This window comes from Hoplias malabaricus, chromosome 8 (assembly GCF_029633855.1).
Source record: "Hoplias malabaricus isolate fHopMal1 chromosome 8, fHopMal1.hap1, whole genome shotgun sequence".
In the NCBI taxonomy this organism is placed as follows: domain Eukaryota; kingdom Metazoa; phylum Chordata; class Actinopteri; order Characiformes; family Erythrinidae; genus Hoplias; species Hoplias malabaricus.
Window position 1 is genome coordinate 18,689,198 of NC_089807.1, and position 20,554 is coordinate 18,709,751.

General features: G+C 38.4%; 1 protein-coding gene across 2 annotated transcripts; it reads right to left on the reverse strand.

The window, feature by feature from the left end:
* Positions 1 to 282: 282 nt before the first annotated feature.
* On the reverse strand, positions 283 to 20,231 carry dnaaf9 (dynein axonemal assembly factor 9). 2 transcript variants are annotated; one of them, XM_066678591.1, is made up of 37 exons: positions 20,084 to 20,231; positions 18,271 to 18,350; positions 17,901 to 18,017; positions 17,189 to 17,313; positions 16,904 to 17,000; positions 16,709 to 16,815; positions 16,552 to 16,629; positions 16,365 to 16,466; positions 16,218 to 16,273; positions 15,992 to 16,127; positions 15,825 to 15,906; positions 15,307 to 15,343; positions 15,123 to 15,207; positions 14,699 to 14,775; positions 13,967 to 14,011; positions 13,823 to 13,868; positions 13,553 to 13,664; positions 12,150 to 12,220; positions 10,925 to 10,975; positions 10,252 to 10,342; positions 10,051 to 10,154; positions 9,735 to 9,881; positions 9,537 to 9,622; positions 9,292 to 9,390; positions 9,071 to 9,191; positions 8,876 to 8,964; positions 8,657 to 8,791; positions 8,433 to 8,558; positions 8,301 to 8,338; positions 8,049 to 8,184; positions 7,509 to 7,595; positions 7,307 to 7,413; positions 7,010 to 7,084; positions 5,891 to 6,066; positions 4,297 to 4,362; positions 4,120 to 4,213; positions 283 to 4,014 (listed from the first exon to the last, which is right to left on the reverse strand). In XM_066678591.1, the coding sequence occupies exons 1-37, from the start codon at positions 20,137 to 20,139 to the stop codon at positions 3,911 to 3,913; spliced, it is 3,441 nt and encodes a 1,146-aa protein (XP_066534688.1). In that variant the 5' UTR covers positions 20,140 to 20,231; the 3' UTR covers positions 283 to 3,910. The 2 variants fall into 2 exon arrangements, with proteins under 2 accessions (XP_066534688.1, XP_066534689.1); XM_066678592.1 differs by lacking the exons at positions 283 to 4,014; positions 4,120 to 4,213; positions 4,297 to 4,362 and adding an exon at positions 4,366 to 4,496.
* Between the last annotated feature and the right edge of the window lie 323 nt (positions 20,232 to 20,554).

A 20,554-nucleotide genomic window follows, 5' to 3' on the forward strand; every position in this document is an offset into this window, starting at 1 on the left:
GTGAATATCAGATAAACACAGCTCTATTACAGTGTACACACACATACACACGCTCAGAGTAATAAATAGCCCCAGTAATGGCAAGCTCTTGAGGTTCGTGTTTGGCATTTTCAAAGATGTTATCACCATGTGACAAATCCACTGCTGAGTGCATAAACACAAACATCACCCACATCAACAAACACCACTCACAGTAGTGCGGCTAATGGCAAGACTTTGCGGAGATTGTTGGGAAATCTCATCTAGCAAGAACAGAAATCAAAGACACTGTTAGTGGAGAAAGCTTATAAATAGTTTAATGGATTATTCGATGCCATAAATACAACATATATATATATATATATTAGAAAAAGCATCAGTCACAGGAGAAAACAAGAGTTACAGTAGTTTTGTGCAAGTAATTACTCCAATTTTCATATGCTTTAGTGAACCCCTTAAAAATGAAGAAAAAACATTTTGGCACTTTTCAAGTAGAACGTCCTGAATTCATATTCAGTTTAAAAAATACCCAGAATTCCAAATATTAGGCATTCTGACTCTGAGGTAAGGTTTTGGGAATTCCTTACTTCCACTATATTATTCCACTTCTGGAACTAAATGCTTCATGTACATCCCACTCTGGCCAGAACCAGAGTCACATGCACATTTCTTCAGCTTTGTGCAAACAATCTCTTTTTAGTTACTTCTGTTTTAAACTCAGAATTCTTTACATTAATTTTGTTCCCTACCAAACGTCTTCAGCAGCAAATAAAATATATTAGCCCTTTAGCTTCTGTTTTCCTAATATGATCCTTTCAGCACCTACTGTAACCTGGTTAGCCTAAGAAGGTTGATCAATATCTTTTGAGCAAATTAATCAAATACAGCTCTATGCTGGTATATAGCAAAATTTGCTCAAAACCTGAGAACACTAGGCTTAACACATCGTCTGCAGGAGCAGGGTCTGATGGGCCCTTCAGGCTTTAATAATAAGCAACAGACTTTAAGTAGACAGGGGTGAGACACTTTGGTAGGGAACAAGCTTTCAGTTTCTACAGCAAGTTTAAGATATTGCTGTGTAATGTTATCATTTCATAGAGGCCAAAGTGGAGACCTTTCTGATTACAGTCTCAAAAGTGCTTCAGTATAAATGGATGGCCTTAGAAATGTGCCAATCTTTAGCTTACAAACAAAAGAAAATCAAACAAAATAACACCAACTTAAAAAAATCCCTTCTTTATAATCCAAACAAAAACTTCTAATCTAATATTATTTTTCCACATATAAAAAGGCAAAATCTTTCTCTTAAACACCAAACTCTGTTTTAGTCCTCTAACCTCAGCTCCACAGGTACACTGGCCAGGGGAGTATCCAGCAGGCAGAAGCGGGGAAAGCCTGGAGGGCCTCACTGAGATCCACTTTACAATAAGGAGAATAGAGGAGCCCATGGCCAATTCTGCATTCATCCATGTAACTGAAATAACTTCAACATGGGGCTGTCATTTAAAGAACGTCTCCCATTGCCACTCTACCCAAGTCGAGACTTTGTCTTGACACTTGGTTTTCTTTGTCTAAGGTTTGTTCTGCTGCCCTCCAGTGCCCTGCTGCCAGCCAGCATCCCCTGACCCTTCACATATAAGACAAAGACTCTGCTTATCCTTTCACCAACACTGGTGCTCAGCTTTGCCTGGCGAAACGCCTGGTCCTCTCGGCCAAGGCACTGCTGTGGCAGCTTCCACTGAAGCCTCTGACGCAACTTCTGTTCTTCGTATTGGAACAGGATTCGCCCCCAGTTTAATGTTTTTTTTCTTTCTAAATTCACAGCCTTATAAAAATACAATTTTTTCTTCCTCTCAAGGTATTTCAATTATCTTCTGATATGTAAAATAGACTGAATTTTCTCTTTGTAGTACCAGCTTGGTGAAAGGCATTTGTGTTGGTATAAATAGACCTTAGTAAGACATCTTAACACATGCAGATAGTATGTGGTCAAAAATACTGCTACTTTCAACTACAGATTATATAAAAGTGTTATCTAGCCCTATAATCTTTAAGGACAGCTGCTGTTTTGAGCCTGGCTCTGACAATCACACAACTCTGATAATGTGTGTCTGAAGTGCAGCAGGGATTGTGTAACTCCACTCTGAGCAACTGCTCAGCATAAGGGCTCTGTCAGTCAATAGTGAGCAAGCTGCCTTGGCATTGCCTTTTAGTTTTAGAGTGGACACACATCCTCACAGTGCATTGTCCTTTCAGATTTCACCACAACAGGGCCTGTGCTATCTTAGGGCAAACTGCATTTGCTTGCTAACAAGGTACAAAGTCACAAGTCTCCATGGTGATGGCGGCAAATTTACCATATTGTGAAATCTCCATAGCAACAGTGACAGCAACACATCTCTCTAGAATATCAATGACCACAGCAACTGTGACATATTCCTATACTGCATATGGCTTGGTGAGAGAGATGTTAGACCACACATCATTGTGTTCACACGTGTATAGAATTCCACTATTATTCTGGCAGCACAGAGAAGAGCAGCGGTGTCTGAGTTTGTCTGAAAGTGCATCCCTCCCCCCTTTTAATATCAAACACTTCAGTATTGCAGTAATCACTTTAGAAGCGTTACACTTTTAGCTACTTAATACTCATCTTGCAAATGAAATATGAGTATGTATATAAGAGAGTGACACCACTGCTCCCCTGCTGTCTGCATTTAGTTAGAGTAAACATGCATAGAGCACAAGAGACCCCAGGTAAAGAGCTAAATCTGCCCACAAACAGCATGACACAGATTAGATCCACTCCTACAGGCTCTAATAAACACACATTAATCCCATTTCAACAAGAGCTGGTTATAATATGACCCTCCCCAACCCATCAAAGCCTCAGCTAACCCATGGCCACAGCCTGAGGTAACATAGGACTTAACACGACACCTTTCAAGCCACGTCTACGTATGTTAGAAGATGAGCCAATCCGACCCCACTCTTAGACACCACCCCTACAGTCACAGAGACTGTTTAATCAAAAACAAAAGGAAAAACACCAAATTATTTCTACCCCATATATAACCTCACTTTCGATTGAAGATCCAGATTCCTAGTACACTCTCTGTGCCCATCGCCCCATGCACCAACCCTCTATTCCCCACTCTGCATGAGATGGCTTCTGTGCTTGTGGTCACAGCACCTGCTTTAATGACCACTTCAGAGTGACATGATGCCACTGGATGACTCAGTGCTGCAGTAGATGAGAGATGATCACCTCAGCTCCACAGCTGGAGTCTACAGACTAACAGAGTCCCACATCTGTCTCCCCATCTGCACTCCCGTTTGTGGACTTCAGAGCCTTCTCCTATTAAAACAGGCTCAGCCATGGTCGACAAATTCTATTAGCACCCAGCTACGATCCTAGCATGGATTCTTTGGGTAATTGATACTGGAATTAGAGTGGAATGACTCCTGTCATCTCCCTTGTAGTGATGAAGAGCATATACTTTCCTGCAGAAATTCCTCTAGAGTGTATTAACATTAAATACATTTTGAAAGAGGAAATTACCTGAAGACAAAAAGATGTTTTTAAATGGGTTTTGCTTTTCAGATACAGGGGCAGGATTAGTAAAATAGAGTATAGTATAGCCTATTGTCTTTTACACATTATCTCCCAGATGCACTATTTACAGATGGAGTTCTTCTTCTTAGGAGAAACCTAGAGCAAGAGTGCTTGTGAGCTAAGTGAAAATCTCTCATCATACAGACAGCAGTGGTTCTCCTTGACTTTATGATGAAATGCTTAACCCTCCTGTCCCTTGGGGTTTTTCCTCTTTGATATGTTGTGGATAATAAAACGAACAGCTGTTTGGATGGCAGGTGTTAATGGTCCCGGAGAAAATCCCCCTCCTTTCCTGACCTGGAAATTGGAGGAGTTCTAATCAAAGAGATCAGTGTGTGTGTACATGTCCACCTCTCTGTTAAAGCACTCAATCTCCTTATTGGTCTCCTGGAGATAATCTTCTATGAACTGGTCCATCACTGAATTTATCCATGTAAGGACAAAACACACAAACATCTCTCAGTTACAAAAATTCAAAATGTAAATGAAAAGAGAACAACGGAGAAAGGTTTTCTGAAGGATACAAGGGTGGAAATTCTGCTTTTCTCCAAAGAAAGAGACAAATTGGTTGCCATTATAGAAGTAACCTGGTGGAAGCGGTTCCAGATGCTTCTTCACCTGTAAATAAATTGGGGTATATTTCTAAAAAGTCATGTGTGTGTGCGTGTGTGTGCGTGTGTGTGTGTGTGAACTTTACTCACATGAATATTTCTGATCTCTTGTAATGTAAGAGTCCTCCTGGTCTTCTTTATTTTCTTTGGCACTTTCTGTTAGAACATTTCAATGGGCAAATCCAACATTGCCATGTGTCTCAATGATAAGAGAATTTAAAATGTATAGCTCTGTCAGTGATGGTTTTTGTTGTTTTGCCTCTATATTCCAGCACACTGGATTATGGACACTGGAATGAAAACAAGACGCTTAAGAAAAGAATGTGAAGAACAAAGTAATCACAGCCCACTTTCTACGGTACTGTGCAAGAATCAGAGCATGCTTTAATTCACATAGTTTCCAGTCAAAAACACCTTTATTTTCAGCATCAAGATAAAAGCAGAGCAATGCAAGGATATGCGTCCACACCTCCAAAGTTATTGCAAAGATGACAGAAGTGCTGCTAATCTGATGGGAGGTATCCACTTGTTTTTTTTTTCTTTATCACATTTAACTGTATTGCATGGCACTACTTGCTGTGTGAATGTTTTTTTCTGACAGCATGGATATATAGTAATAACCTGCTGCGCTGTAATCAGAACCAGACAAGGTTCTGTCTGCCCATGACTGATTGGCTAAAAGCAATGTTGAAGCTGCATGCATTGGCATAAAACTGAACTTTGCTGAACTACTTGTTGCGTGTCAAATCAGAATTCACCACACAATAGACTATCATGCACAGCACAGTGCAGCAAAAACCCCCACTAGAATTACTTGAACGAAGAGCATGTGGGCAAGTGCCATGAAAAGTGCCATATACTTTGACATCCCACTTTCTTAAGCAGATTAGTTATATCTTTCATCTCCTCACAAATAAATCCTACAAATTAATATCTTTTATATTTGTTTTGACTGAAAATTATATGGCGACACAGTGGTGCAGCAGGTAGTGTCGCAGTCACACAGCTCCAGGGGCCTGGAGGTTGTGGGTTCGATTCCTGCTCCGGGTGACTGTCTGTGAGGAGTTGGTGTGTTCTCCCCATGTCCGCGTGGGTTTCCTCCGGGTGCTCCGGTTTCCTCCCACAGTTCAAAAACACATGATGCAGGTGGATTGGCGACTCAAAAGTGTCCGTAGGTGTGAGTGAATGTGTGTCTGTGTTGCCCTGTGAAGGACTGGCGCCCCCTCCAGGGTGTATTCCCGCCTGGACCCACCGCGACCCTGAATTGGATAAGCGGTTACAGATAATAAATGAATGAATGAAAATTATATAAAAATGGAGTGTAATATCTGATTGTCAACTGTGAATCTGCAATAATCGTTACGAGGATACATTTTTTCGTTCAAGTAATTTGTCCCAGAACTAATACATACATGTGTAATATGTGTCCCTTTGTCTCTCACATGCTAAAATGTAAAATGCTTTTACTCAACAGTCACACTAAGCTGAATTTACAGAAATCTTTTACGTGCATGATTATTGTGTCCTAGAGCAAACTTAGACCTTTCGTCACATTCAGATTAAGTAGATATAAATATGGCTTTAGTTTGCATTTAAGCATCTTATGCATTGTTTCTTTGTTTCCAGTGTGCTAGTATATGAATACAAAACAACAAAAATGGTCACATTCCATTAGGATATTTACCTGTTTAGCACATTGCCTGAGCCAGTCTTTCAGGCCTTCCTGGGTGAGTCCCACTCCATGAACCAGCAGGTAGCAGGTGTGCATAGTGTTGGGGCTATGGGTGGAGCCCTGATTAGGTGTCACACTCACACTCCCACTGACAGAGTTGCAGCTCACCTCCATTAGCATGTTACTGTCTGCTTGCAAGCATGCAGAGACACAGACACACACAGTTACAATTACATGCACAATGTTACTATGTGGTACTTTGTTACAGTGACATGCTTTACCAAGTGTCATCAAACAAGAGACGTGCTGAACAAAGTCTAGAACAGCGTGCTAACAACCACACATCCCACTCTCACTACTCCTCTCACAAGAATATGAACTCCCAACATCACGGTACACACAGGCAGGAATGAAAACTATTATCAAAATAACTGAAATACTGTACTGTAATTTAAAATGTATTATCTCTGGTGTCTGACAGACACTGCACTAAAATCAAAATTGATATAAAAAAATCATAAGATCTTATTACAAAACACAGATGATTTATGGTGCTAACTGAGCATTACAAATGGTGTTAGGACCTCATGAGCTCTAACCAGGGGAAACAAACATGGACAACACCATCCAAGGGGCTTCATAAATGTCCAAACTCAGAAACAAAAAATTGAAAAGAACTTGGTTTAAACTAATCCATCCCAACCACTCAAACATCCGTTCAAAGTTTTGCATTCTACTTACTCTCTCCATGCAACTACACAACAGAATGTCACAAATAAAGGACAGGCTTGAATACACTTTTAGACAAAGAAAAGAAAACTGAGAAAAATGAATGAAAACAGGAGAACTGAGATGTGTTGAGCAGGCCACATCATTGACGATTTAGAGGTAGAGGTGTAAGTCCTACCGTCCTGTGGTAGCCCAGAAAGCTCCTGCCTACCATTTTTCAGAGGCAAGTCACATATTCATCACACATAGATTTAAAACAGATCATAAAATCCTGCTGTTGTGTAACATTTATTAGAAAATTCCTGACACATAAGATGAAAAGTACTAATTTACATTTTCAGTTAATCATAGAATGTAGAGGACATATTAAGAGCACATAAAAGTGGAACTGTGGCACTCTACCAGAGAACAACACTTTCCCACTGATGTGATAGATGTTTCCAGTGAAAGGGCAGCCTCTGAGAGACGACTTTAGTCCTGAGGATGGAGAAGGGGAGGGGGAAGGAGGGAAAAACTGTTACACCAAATAGTAGAACCAGTTTTCATCACTCTGCTTGATATCTTCAGTGGATCTCTGAACAGCATGTTCACACAATGCTGAGACACTCTGCTAACACCTTCAATTCAGATTACACTATCTTTATTTTCTATTACCAACCTGTATGAAAGAATTTCTCACACACATACACCCACACACACCTTTGCAGCATTGCAAGAATAAGGTTCTCTCTAGTGGACGACTGAACTGCAAATAGTGTTGAGACATGGAGACCGACCCACAGCCGGATAGAAATCTGCCCTCCCACCTAAACCACAACATGAATTACAGTATTAATATGGCACATGTATTAATGCATTCTCATACTCTTTCTCTCACACACATACACACACACACACTCACCAGCCAGGATAGAGCAGATATCGGGTTTTGATCATCTGTGGCTGGGAGAAACTGCTATCACTCAGGATCAGACGCATATCTTCAGTTCTGTAATATAGACATCATAAATCAAAGAACCAAACCATGGATCACTACAACACACTTGCTATGTGTAGGGCCATATCAACAATATGCGCTGTACCAGATATCAGAGAGGAAAAATTATAGAATGTTTAAGGAGTTTCAGCATGAACACATGTTTAGATGCTCATTTTTAAGTGAAACGATTAAATCATAAAGACCAACCAAGCAGAGGTTTGGACCTCATCAGCTGCAAAGAATGTTTCACACAAGAATCACCGAATTTCAGTAATGGGGAGGCTGCTATACACGTGGCTCCAAAATATGCATCTTTCTTAGAACCTTTGAGGCTTTTGGATAATGTCCTATGTTAAACCTTGTTATGCTTAATCAGAGACAGTATAATTACTGGCCGATACTAAAAGTTTCAACATTGTTAACCTGTCAGCTCTACTCACATGCACTGATGTTCTTGCCTACCTGGTCACAGCTCCTCTCTCAGCTAGGATAAATGCTGCATTAGGATTGGCTGAACGGATCAGCTGCTGCATGTATTTCAGCAGAGGGTGCTTCTGCTCTGTGGTCAAACCCGTAAATACCACATTATTCACTGCCCCTGTACAAAACACACACACACACACACACACACACACACACACACACAATTGGACTCAAATGCTGGCCTAACATGCACTCACAATCCCTAATTAAAAAAAGCCCTAGGAGTCTTACCCTGACTGCACTGTTCCATGAGCTTAGGGAAAAGAAGCCTGGCAAAAAAAAGTAGGTGTGACGTAAATTGCATGGATCCATCAAGATGCTGACAATGGTGCACAACCCTGTAGGAAAGTGTGATATTCTTACCTATGTTCCATGAAAGAAGCCAGGGGATTCACACAGGCTGTGACAGCACCCACACTAATTCTGCTCTGAACCTGTGGATCTGGATGAGACACGACAGCTTGGACCACATCCAACACATCTGTGTATCTATGAAACAAAGAGTATATAAATTCATACATACATCAGTGTCACATAACACATTAGGGAAAAAAAAATACAATTTACATCCTGCGGGCAAATCTTACCCTGGTGTAAGTAGTAACACTCTAGGTGCATTGAAATGCATTTTAGAAGATTTGGTTGCAAGGTTACTAAGGAACTGCTGCAGATGTGGCACACAGAGATCTTCTGAATCCAGAGCAGGAGAATATACTTCCCATCTGCGAATATATCAACACTCAGTTAAACAAAGAATAAAGCCCATATATGAAATGGAATGGCATCTAATGAGCATTTTCACCCACCTGCCGCATTCTTGATTCACCTCCACCAAGAAATTACACAGACCCTCTTTATGACTGCCTGGTAAGCCTGAAATGATTGAAAGGATCACCTACGCACACACAAATATAAAAATTAATCACAAATACAATGCTAACATGACCTTTTATATGCCTGCAAGAGTATGCATATCCATGCATGTTATTTAACCAGCTGACCTTTCGCTCTGACTCCGAAGGAGCTGGTTTATGTTGAACATTTGGGAAGAGAGCTGCTAGGTGGTCACTGCAGACAGCCTCTTCACTAACACTACTGCTAACAGCAAAATGTTTCAGGAACCTTTAAATGACAGTACACACCTTCATTAATACTGCTGTGAAAATACAACAACATCAAAGCATTTTACCCTGCAATTGGCCGCTGAGTGAATGTGTGCTACCTGTCCAAATCTGGTAGCTCAGGATAAGCAGTCCTCTGAGTCCTGAGGCTTGTTGTGGATGACCCATGTGGCTCATGGAGCTTCAATAATCTAGAGTACCTGCCAGGATCAGCAGGGCCACAGACAGACACACACACATACACACAGGAAAAATGGTCAAAGCAATCAAAACACGAAACTAGAACACAACATAGCACTATAGCACTGTGCTAATGCTGCTTTTTGTGGATGACAGATTGACTTACATGTTTTTCTGGTCCAGATTCAGCTGGTCTTGGGCCACATGCTGCATCCGGAGCCCGGAATCAGGCTTATTCCAAACCTGCAGGACCTAAGATCCAAGCACATTTTATTTAAAATCCAAACACATAAGCCTAGGATGGATAAGCTGAAGCAACTGTAGGGACAAACAAATCAGGGTGATCATGCCATTGTGCAAATACCTTTGAGTAAAAGCTTTTATATCCCTTTGTTTTGGGCATCAGAGAAATGGCCAAGCAGCGAGCAGCACTCCGCAGATGAAAAGGAAGGTGAGGCAGCAGAGAGCTCTCATACTCTATGAACAACACTGCTGCAGCAGAGAGAGAGTCCTGCAAAACATTCACATTGAACTTCCAAATACATGCTGCACTAATGAAGGACAGTGTCACTATCCAACACACAAGGTCAAATGCAGGTGTTATTCATAGATTCAATTCTTTTAAGAATATGTAAAATTCATTTAGTTGGTTTGGAGACATTTGTCTAATATGCACTGACCCCGTCATAGACTTTGATTGTGTTGATATGGTTCTTGGAGATGGTAACTGTGCCATAGTTTGGACTGACAAACAGTAAACCCTCTGAGAAAAACACAAGCTTCCCTGGAACACAAGAGCCCAAATATAAACAAATAATAATAAAAAAAACTATATTTACAAATTATAAATATGTAAAATAATGGCAGACAGTACTACGTACCTTCCTCAGGTGTAGAAAGCACACTGCTACAGAACAAATGTGTTGAGTCTTTTGTTTTTAGAGGAACTCCCAAACATGTCCCATTCTCCACCTAACAGCTCACCCATTATGCACAGAAGGCAGACAAAACCCGATAAGCATATTTTGTGCAAAAAAAAAAAAAAAAAAAAAAAAAAAAAAAAAAAATAATAAATACATACCAATGTAATAAACATTTCTAATCAAGTATAAATATATACATTTCTAATCGTTTATTTATTATCTGTAACCCTTATCCAGTTCAGGGTCGCGGTGGGTCCAGAGCCTACCTGGAATTATTGGGCACAAGGCGGGAATACACCCTGGAGGCGGCGCCAGTCCTTCACAGGGCAACACAGACACACACACACACACACATATTCACTCACACACTCACACCTACGGACACTTTTGAGTCGCCAATCCACCTACCAACGTGTGTTTTTGGACTGTGGGAGGAAACCGGAGCACCCGGAGGAAACCCACTCGGACATGGGGAGAACACATCAACTCCTCACAGACAGTCACCCGGAGCGGGACTCGAACCCACAACCTCCAGGCCCCTGGAGCTGTGTGACTGCGACACTACCTGCTGCGCCATCATGCTGCCCCATTTCTAATCAATATGTGTATATAAAATAGAGCAGTATATTACCTTCAGAAGATGCAGAGCCTGATCAGACAGTCTCACATCTGACTCCTCTACCTACAACCACCAAAAAAGTCAGTAAATCAAAGAAGCAAATCCATTAAAATTGTGCAACGTATTACACCGTAACTAATGTAACAATATGATGTAACATCACTTGTAATATACATTGAAAATTAACCAGTTAACTGAACTTATATAAGTATAGATATTACATTTCAGTTTTAGACTTATAGGATGTCATTCCCACTAATGTATCCTGGTTTCTTACTAGGATGACATAAGAACAGTGGTATTTTCTGGGAGAAGTGCAGGGACATGTTAACATTTTAAAGAAGCATTATTAAAAGTAGATTCTATGGCCAGAAGTATGTGGATAGATGCACAGCTAATATTTTCCCCAAATTTAAGAGAGTTAAACAGTAGTACACCCGAAGACCTTTTTTTTTTTTTTTTTAAATAATCAGCTGATCAAATGTATTGCTCTGCAACAATAATACGCAACATCCCTGGTTAAAATTTTTGCAAATTGCCAATATAATATTTTAATTGTGGTCGGTTTCACCCCTCCTCATTTCAGCTCTTTCCCAAAGAACAATGGGACATCACAGTCTGCAAGTCAGTCAACCAATTTGATGGTGCCCATCCATGCCACGCTCACAAACAGGAAAGCATAGGAGCTTAGAGCCAGAGAATGTTTTGACCTCAAAGTGCTCCTCCCATTTTTGAGCAGCAGGGTGCTATTACTATTTAGTTTGTCATTTTTGCTGCAGTAAAGCTCTTGGGCAAGCTTTAGACTAAATTTGGAAATATTTTCTTTCAGCCATAAGCACATTAGTCAGGTCAGGGGCTTATGTTGTTTCTGCATCACAACTCCAACTCATTCCAATGAAATGGAGTGCCATCTCTCCAGAAACAAACAGTTCCAAGACTTCACAACCCAATGCTGGGGTTTTTACAACCCTCTAACCAACACTGCTGAATGTTCATAATTAATGTTCACAAATATGTATGTTGCCTTTTTATGCATTTCAACCACTGCCAACAGTGTAAAACATTTATTCAAGCTTTGTGCAGGCATTGAATGCATTCCCCCTTAAAAACAGTCTTCCCATTCAAGAGGAATTTACAGTATGTTTCATATAAGTGGTGTGACTTTATTATGTAAAAATCTGTCTGGCAACAGCCATATAATGAGTAATGTGTGAAAGAGTCAGTGAAAACACCATACCAGCCAGCACATATGGCGTGGGACTGAAGAAGTAAGTATAGTGAAGCAGCTGTCTGTGGAAAGAGCTCCATCTACAGAGTAAGGGAAGCATTACACACATGAAAATATGCAATGCATCAATTTTTTACTTTTAATTATAAATTTTCTTTAATGAATTTCCCCATCATTTTTGCCACAAAATCTAGTAAATTTCCATATATGTACCAATTCAGCAGACAGTATTTTAGCTCAGTCCTGAAGTTATATGTTTTTATTCCAAACTGCATTTTTTTAAAGGCACAATAACCAATCAGAATAGAGCTCAGTAACAAAAGCAGAGAGATTGGAACACTATTAAGTAAAAAAATATATATAAATATAATTTTGGTATATAATCATATTTATGTCATAAATCTAGCTCAGGAGAAAATAAAATACAAGAAAAATATCTCATCTCATCTTTTCCACTTGTCCATTTCAGGTTCGCAGTACAAGAAAAATATACAATATTATATATTTTTTAAAGTATTAAGAGTCTTCAGTAGTCAGATATTGTTGCCTGTTAACAGCCTGATGAGAATTGTTATTTAGTGCCTACAAAGACTGAAAGGAGTAATACAGAGCTAAAATATGACCATGTAGCCACTTACATATTCAAATTTCAATTTACCAAGGCCAGAACGACTGTCTCCTATTTGCAATATGATAATGATGTGGAGTGTTTATATGTACACTGAAATGAAGTCATCAGCCTGGGAGAGATAGTATCATTATGGAGAAATATATTCTTCCACTTATTATATCTGCAAATATTTTGTCAGCACATCTCTAGGCCTTTGAATCCATTTGGCGTTTATGACTGCTTCCAGTCTCAGAACCTAATGCTTTTTATGCATGAGTTTAAGAAATAATTAATTAATAAGAAACACACCAAAAAATACATAATCAACTACATTATTTATCATTATATCTCTAATCATATTGTGCAACATACACACGTTTTGCTATGTTATCTTCCAAAAGCATATGCAGGAGAGATGAACATATATTATTAGACATATACACCAAGTTTTGCACTAAGGTATGTTTTTTTTTTTTAAATATTTGAGCTAATGTTTCAGCAGTTTGCCTGCCTCAGTGTTAAAAAAAAAAACACATTATACATGGCTATGAGTTAGACTCTTCAAGTTGAAGAAAATAACTAATCTTAAGACAAATAATGCTATGCTATAAATAGTGAGCAGCTACTGACATGCTTTCAGTTTGTATTACTTTTTCCAAATCCAGATCCTTATATCTCTATATTTCATATATCTCCATATTTCATGGCTGTTAAATATAGTGGTAAATGGAAACCTGTGTTGGATATGCTCATTACACTGTAAAGCAGGACTGAAAATGATTTGATTAGAAAGAAATCTCACCCCTATCTTGAATGTAGATGCTAGATTCCAGGAAGGACTCAGAGAAAACTACAGATCCAAGGTTGCCCCCACCCCACTGGAGATTTGGAATATCATATACAACCATGGAAGCCTAAGGAAGATCATTTCATACCCCATTAAACAACAAAACAGGAACAAAAAAACATTTAGATAATGCATAAAAACAATGTCAGAGAAGGAATGGTAGATGTTTTAGTCTAATTACTGGAAATGTCTGCAGAATATGTGAATAACATCTGCAAAACTTACTGTTTTAACCAGAAAGCGACTGTGCTCATCACTAAGAGGCATTACCCTAAAACAGTACAGGAGGAGAGACTTACAAATGTGTAACCACTGTCACAGATGACAAATATACATATTTTTGTGTTGTGAATGAATGTGTAAACTCACCTTCCCTCATTGTTCACTGCCTGGATAATAAACATAGCTTTGGACCTGAATAAAAAAAGCAAAAAGGTAGCAGTTTCCATAACACAAGCTATTTAATAAAGACAAAATATTACACACACAAATCAAATCATCTGCGAACAGAAGATTGGCTATGTTCACATTACAAGCTTCATTAATTAATCCTTAATGAATCTTTGCTCAGATTTGGATTGGGATCTTCACATCTTGGGTGATTCATTTATAAATGTAAGTGACCGGTATCTACCTGTAATGTAAACAATCTGTTTCTGAAACAGTATGCATGTGCTCATTGACACATATATTCACCTCCATTCCAAGGTCCATAAGCTCCATTTACTCTACACTGTATGTCATTAAATAACAGCTTCATCGCCAAAGCACTGCAGAATATTCAGCAGAATACACAAATCCACTAGGCGAATGCGTTCAGGCAAAAAGATGCATTAAATCGGATCTGACCTTTTGCATTCATGTAGCATGCCCACTAATCAGATGCATATCCAATCTAGGACCACATACACATACTGACTCAAATCTGATTTGAAAAGATCAGATTTGACATATTCACAAAGCCCTGAAAAAGTCAGATCTTTGTTATATTAAGGCACAAAATCAGATTTGAGCCTGGTAAAGTGAACATAGCCATAATCTAAGTAAAAGAGTCAAGTTTATGTTTGAGATAAAGAAGAATTCTGCCTGAATGAGAGAGACCTGAGAGCATTCCGGTACTGAAGTAATCCAAATGTATCCAAAGCTAGCTGAAATGTTTGCTCTGCAACATCCTTTGCCTAGGAATAGACAACAATTAAGAAATGATCAGAGTCTCATATTTTCAATAATTTTCTGTTCACATATATTGATATTAAATTTTCATAAACATCAGAATTCAACAGATTAAGGCTGTATGGCAGTAAGGCAGAATGTAGCCTATTGTGCTTCTTTAAGAAACCAGACACCGGAACAGAGCACCTGTCCTTCACACTGTGTGAAAATTTTATGATGAGAGGACCAAAATAAATGCTCCTTTGACTTACATTTAAAGATAAGAAAGTTTTCTCCTTCTCTTGTAAAGTTACTACTTTGGGAGATTGATGTTTTTAATTGGACAGCAACTATATATGGATTAAAAATGCACCTTGCTAGCACTTGAATTGATGGAGAAGCATTTTATTCCAGCCAGCACAGCCTGAACTGCAGCTGAGTAGATCTGTGACAGCAGCCTGCAAGAAAATAATAATACTAGCACCAAAACAATCAGCTTTGTTTACAAACTGTAAAACAACATGCAACACACAAAATAAAATTTTCTGAGCACTTACAGGAGTTCATTCTTCACCTGCTTGGTGTTATCATGTGCTGTGAAAAAAGAGAGGAGTAAATGTGGTCAACATCTGTCCATATCATGTCACACAGTAAGCATTAGGCTTTTAAGGTTTTTAAGGTGGGGACCTCTAATCCTGAACGGATAATTTTTATGCAATTTTTGGTGATTTTCTCTCCCAGAATGATCTGCCAAAAGGATACTTAGTCAATTTTCCAAATTATAAAAGAATTAATTTTACACTATTCACAGGAGTGGTTTGCTTATTTATCAAAATTACACATTTTGCCAAAAGTGGGCAAGTTTACATGCATGATTAGAACTGGGAAATCAGCAATCTGTGCTGTACACCAGTGGGTGCTACACAAAACATGACTTCTCAGTTTAGAACTTTTCTCAACTTTGGGCTTAAGTTAGCTGGCTAGCTGAGAAACCCTGCTTTGTGTAGTAACCGCAGGCCTCATTATCTATTTCTTGCTTTCCTGACTTTAGCTTAAACAACCAACACAAACTTACCTAGGTATGGAACATGAGTGTTCCCAAAGAAATAAGTTCTAGCACAGGCCAGTGGGCCCTTAGGAGCAACACACTGAAGAAGCTGAAAAATGTAAAACATAACATTTTACCATCAAATCAGATGCTCTTGCATCGTGACTGTTGCCTTTGTACATATGTCTTCTTACCATGTGCTTGGCAGCGCCCCCATGAGGTCCTGTGTTACGGACCTGGTGTCCTTCAGAGGGGAAGGTAAAGCAGTAGTTGTCCAGATCCTCTTTAGAGGAGTGACTCCCAAACAACACGAATGGTTGTCGGCTTTTACTAAGTGATATACATGTGGACAGCATTTCATTTAATGCTTTTATACTCTTTACACAGACAGAACACACTGAGAAATATGTTAATAATTACCCATTATCTGTGATGTTACTGGAAATGAGACCATGGGAGTAAAATGTTCTGAATGGCTGTATTAAAAAGAAAGACATTATAATAAATAAGAGTTCTGTTTCGAAATAAACAATTTTGAGCTTGTATTAGAATAGTGCAAATCTTTACCTCTGCAATCTGAGCCTCTGACAACTCCTGCATAGACAGTGCACTCTCAATGCCCATAATGGAGAAAAAACAGCTCCACTGCCTCTCAAAACATACCAAATCCTGCAAGGAAACATCATATTCATATCAGCTTCTGTGAGCTGGTATTATTGTGAATGAGATAATTAAGCGATAATGCCTGCTTTACCTCATTAAATAAACAGTCCAAAGACACTGGGTCCAGTCTGCCACAAGTTTGCCAAAGCTGCTCACTTACATCAATGAGCTAAAAAGAGATTACACTTCAGTATGTTAAAGAATGAAATGGGAGCTTTTCCGTAAAAATCTGCCCTGTCACACTGTACCTTATACTTCATGGTGAAAAATTCTCCAGCTCCAATTCCCTCCAGAGCAAATGCTTGAATAATAGGCCACTTCTCCAACATGAACACATCAAACTTCTGAACATGGCCTAAAGACAACATTATTCAAAGCAAACTCAGCAGCAGCATGAGAAAAAAATAATCAGTTAATTTCCATGCATGAATGTTTGGCTTTACAATGAGAGCTGTAGGGTATTCCAATACGAGTGCAGTCCTCAACCATAGACACAAAGCTGGAAATTTTGAATTCCTCAGCTGCTTCCTCATCCCCATACTGAAAGAGTCAATGAAAAATAGACAGACAGAGAGACAGACAGACAGACAGACAAAGAGAAATAAAAATGGTAATAACATCCATTTCAGTTCATGCCGTCAATTTCTTAATTTTATACATTGTAAAATGTGGTGATACATTCAAATACATCACAAGCCGTGTATGAAATTGCTAGGACATTTATTCACCTCTGCTTCTGTCATGCAGTGTAGGTGCAGATTCCTCCAGTGGGAGACATAAGGCAGTAGATAGCTGTAATTCACTGGGTTACAGTACAGGTGAACACAATCTGCCTTTATCAGAATGATCACATCTACGGACAAGCACAGAGGTTCAGATTATAAGAGAAGGGAATAAAGATGCAGCAGCTTTCCAGAGAAAATAACTTCCTCATGTGTGGCTGACCAGGAACATCCCATTTCTATGGCAATACTTACATATGAATATTGCATAAATTGTGTACAGAATATGGGTGTCAAAAACTAATGCCCCATAATTAGAAATGGAATTTTTTTTAGTGTGCCAGAAACAGCTACAACAGTTGAATAGTTTTTTAGAAATCATCAGAAGGAAATAATTATATAAAATAAAAAATAAAAAAAAATTCAAAATAGGCCTAGTAGTGTGCAGACTTAACTACCATGAGTTCACTGACTGAACTGAAACACATGATTATGATTATGCAAATTTAAAATTAAAATCCTGGGAAAATCTTAACTGATGTACCTTTAAAATTATTTTCTTGTTTCTTCCAGAAGTTCAGACCATGTAATTGCTATTTTGTGAAAATAACAGGGCTGGAAGACATTATGCTCACACTGCAGCAGAGACAAGCAACTAGTGTTCATAACCCTCAGATTAAGCTAAAGGTAATGTTGAGCTCAGTGTTTTGGGACATACCATCTAGCTCCTCCTCAGGGAAGTCTTCTGGGACCTCCTCCTGGCTGTGTTTATATAAACCATAAAAAAGGTAACCGGCCAACTCACTACAGCCCTCATTATATCGGCTGTCAATCCCTGAGACAGAAATATAGAAACAAACATGAAATAAGTTAAGGGTATTTCAGACAACTGGTTTGCTTGTCTAAGCTCCTAAAAACCATTTGGTACAATGACAGGCTACCTGACTCTTATATGTACTACTAGTAATATAGTGAAACATAGTTATTTAGCATACAGTCTGATAAACATTTTATAAAGATACCCAGAACTGCTACTTGCTATTACAAGTAAAGGTAATGAATGTTGTCAGGTAGAAGGACAAACTCACCTAACGAGCAAAGAATGCCATCAGGAGCTGTGTTTCCACCATCCTTCAGCAAAGACTGGACCTGCCTCAGGCGTGAGCAACTGCAAGCAAAGCATAATTATAAATGCTATGATAATGCATTTAATTTAAATATTAAATATTTACACATATGTGGCCTGCTGCCTGCAAAATTGTTTTACATCTGTTCTGAAAGGGTATTGGCCTTAAACTTATTTTCAAAATTAACCACAAATTTACATTATCTACTATAAATAATCATATAAAAACTTTACATAAATGTATACATACAGGTTTAGTGCAAAGCAGTGTAGATACATTATACTATAATGAACCATTGCTTTATCTTGTGAATTGTGGAGAATAGTAAATATATATATATATATATATATATATATATATATATATATATATATATATATATATATAATTGCAAAGCCAACAACAACAGACTATACATCAACATACTGCAAATAACTCTTAAAGAGTAGGCTAACTACATTATAACTCACATCATAAGTCAAAACATTAAAATTACAGGATGTAATACTTGCTTACTGCATTTGTCCTGAACTGAATTCTTCTTTGTTCATTATATTTTCTGATACTACCTACATTTGTTGAACAGCACATAAAAGGTCTAAAATATGACACTTCCACAGGAGACAAAATATTTCCATTATGTTATTAAAGGTGTATGGCTTCAATATTTTTTCCACTATATTGAAAAGGCTCCATTTGTATAGACTTTGTCTCATTGTCTATATCTATTACTCAGCGGTATCCTTGAGGTTACCTACCTTTATGGAGCATTTCATTTATTAGTCTTCACAGATCATCCATTAAATAGATTTATTTGATGGATCAGGTGTGTAAGAATTGGATGTGATTTTTCCAGAATGAGAAGTGAGTTTAAAATGTCAGTTTATGGGTTCTTCAATAGGGATGGACACCTATGGGGATTTCTAGGTCAATGTTACCTGATACTTTCCATGCGCTAACATGAACACATAAAATACAGAAATAAAATTCACCTTAAATAGTATTACGCTGAAATTTAACAATTAGCTTCTTTATAAATACAAATATATATATCATATATTATATATATATGATATATATCAGTTTCAATATCAGTCAAGTCTGTAATGCCCTTTTGATATAATTTTCAATCTTTAGGGTAATTCCTATACCTGCCTGAGAAAATATGATTAAAAGATAAAATTTTTTTTATCTCTTTAAGTTAACAAAGGAGTTAATAAACACAGAAAAAAACAGGCCAGCACCTGTAACTGTTAGTCACAAAAAGAACGAGGGGCATTTATCAATATACATTTTAGTATTAAGATAAACAGCTGCTGACAATTCATGCTGACAGATGCTTACACCATACTAACAGCTAACGTTAGCCGAGCTAGCTAGATAGCTGTGTTAAAATTGCTTTCTGCCTCAGAAACTCGAAGCTCGGTGACACTGATTAAATTATTTAGACCTTCGTCTAACAACAGTCCAGTCAAGCATCTTAACTTGAGCAGAAACGCGATGACGGTTACTGTGAGATAACGGACGCAACACACCCATACAGAGATTTACATATTAAGAGTAGAGAAAGCATCGAAGTCTGAGTCTAAAAAAAGACAATTAACCTGTATCATTTATTTATTTATTTATTTTTGCCCTTTTAGCCCGCTATTTGACAGGCTACTGTGCTAACGGTTAGCGTTACAGTCTAGCTGCCACCAAAACCATCATCTCACTCAAAACAAAACAGGTCTCACAAGGAAGAAACAATTCACACGAATAATTTTGTAGTCACCTGACTGCTGGACCGACATTATAAGGTCTTCCGTTTGTTCTGCTTATATCAGCCATATTAACCACACAGGCATTAGAAAGTGAGATTTGGACAAACAGCCGTTATTGCTCAGCCTGACACGTCCTCATACTCAACAGTCGCAGCTGGAGAAGAGCATTGCAGCCAAGACGGCATAGTAACCGGCCGTACCATTTCACAAAATGGGGGGTTACTCTTATCATTAGCTAGCTAATGTAATTATTCATTGCCCAACCTTTACTAGTACTTGCGGGAAATATAATACAAATCTAAATATTTATATATTCACGCTACAAAACCTGTTCTGAATTGGAATACTTTCCTTTGAACTTTATATCATGTTATCTTATCTCCCCATCCCTTGAAGTGTAAGGCCTTCTTTCAGTGTGTAATGTAATACCCTAACAAAGCCTCTCTTCTTTTCTCAGCTGTAACTAGAAAACAATGTAGTTT

Bases quoted from the DNA above. Each gene is read 5' to 3' on its own strand.
- dnaaf9 (XM_066678591.1), bottom strand. From the start codon at position 20,139: ATGGCTGATATAAGCAGAACAAACGGAAGACCTTATAATGTCGGTCCA. The intron at 18,351-20,083 runs GTGACTACAAAA...CTTTGCTTGCAG, and splicing joins AATGTCGGTCCAGCAGTCAG to TTGCTCACGCCTGAGGCAGG. The intron at 8,339-8,432 runs GTAAGAATATCA...TTTTTTTGCCAG, and splicing joins GCTTCTTTCATGGAACATAG to GCTTCTTTTCCCTAAGCTCA.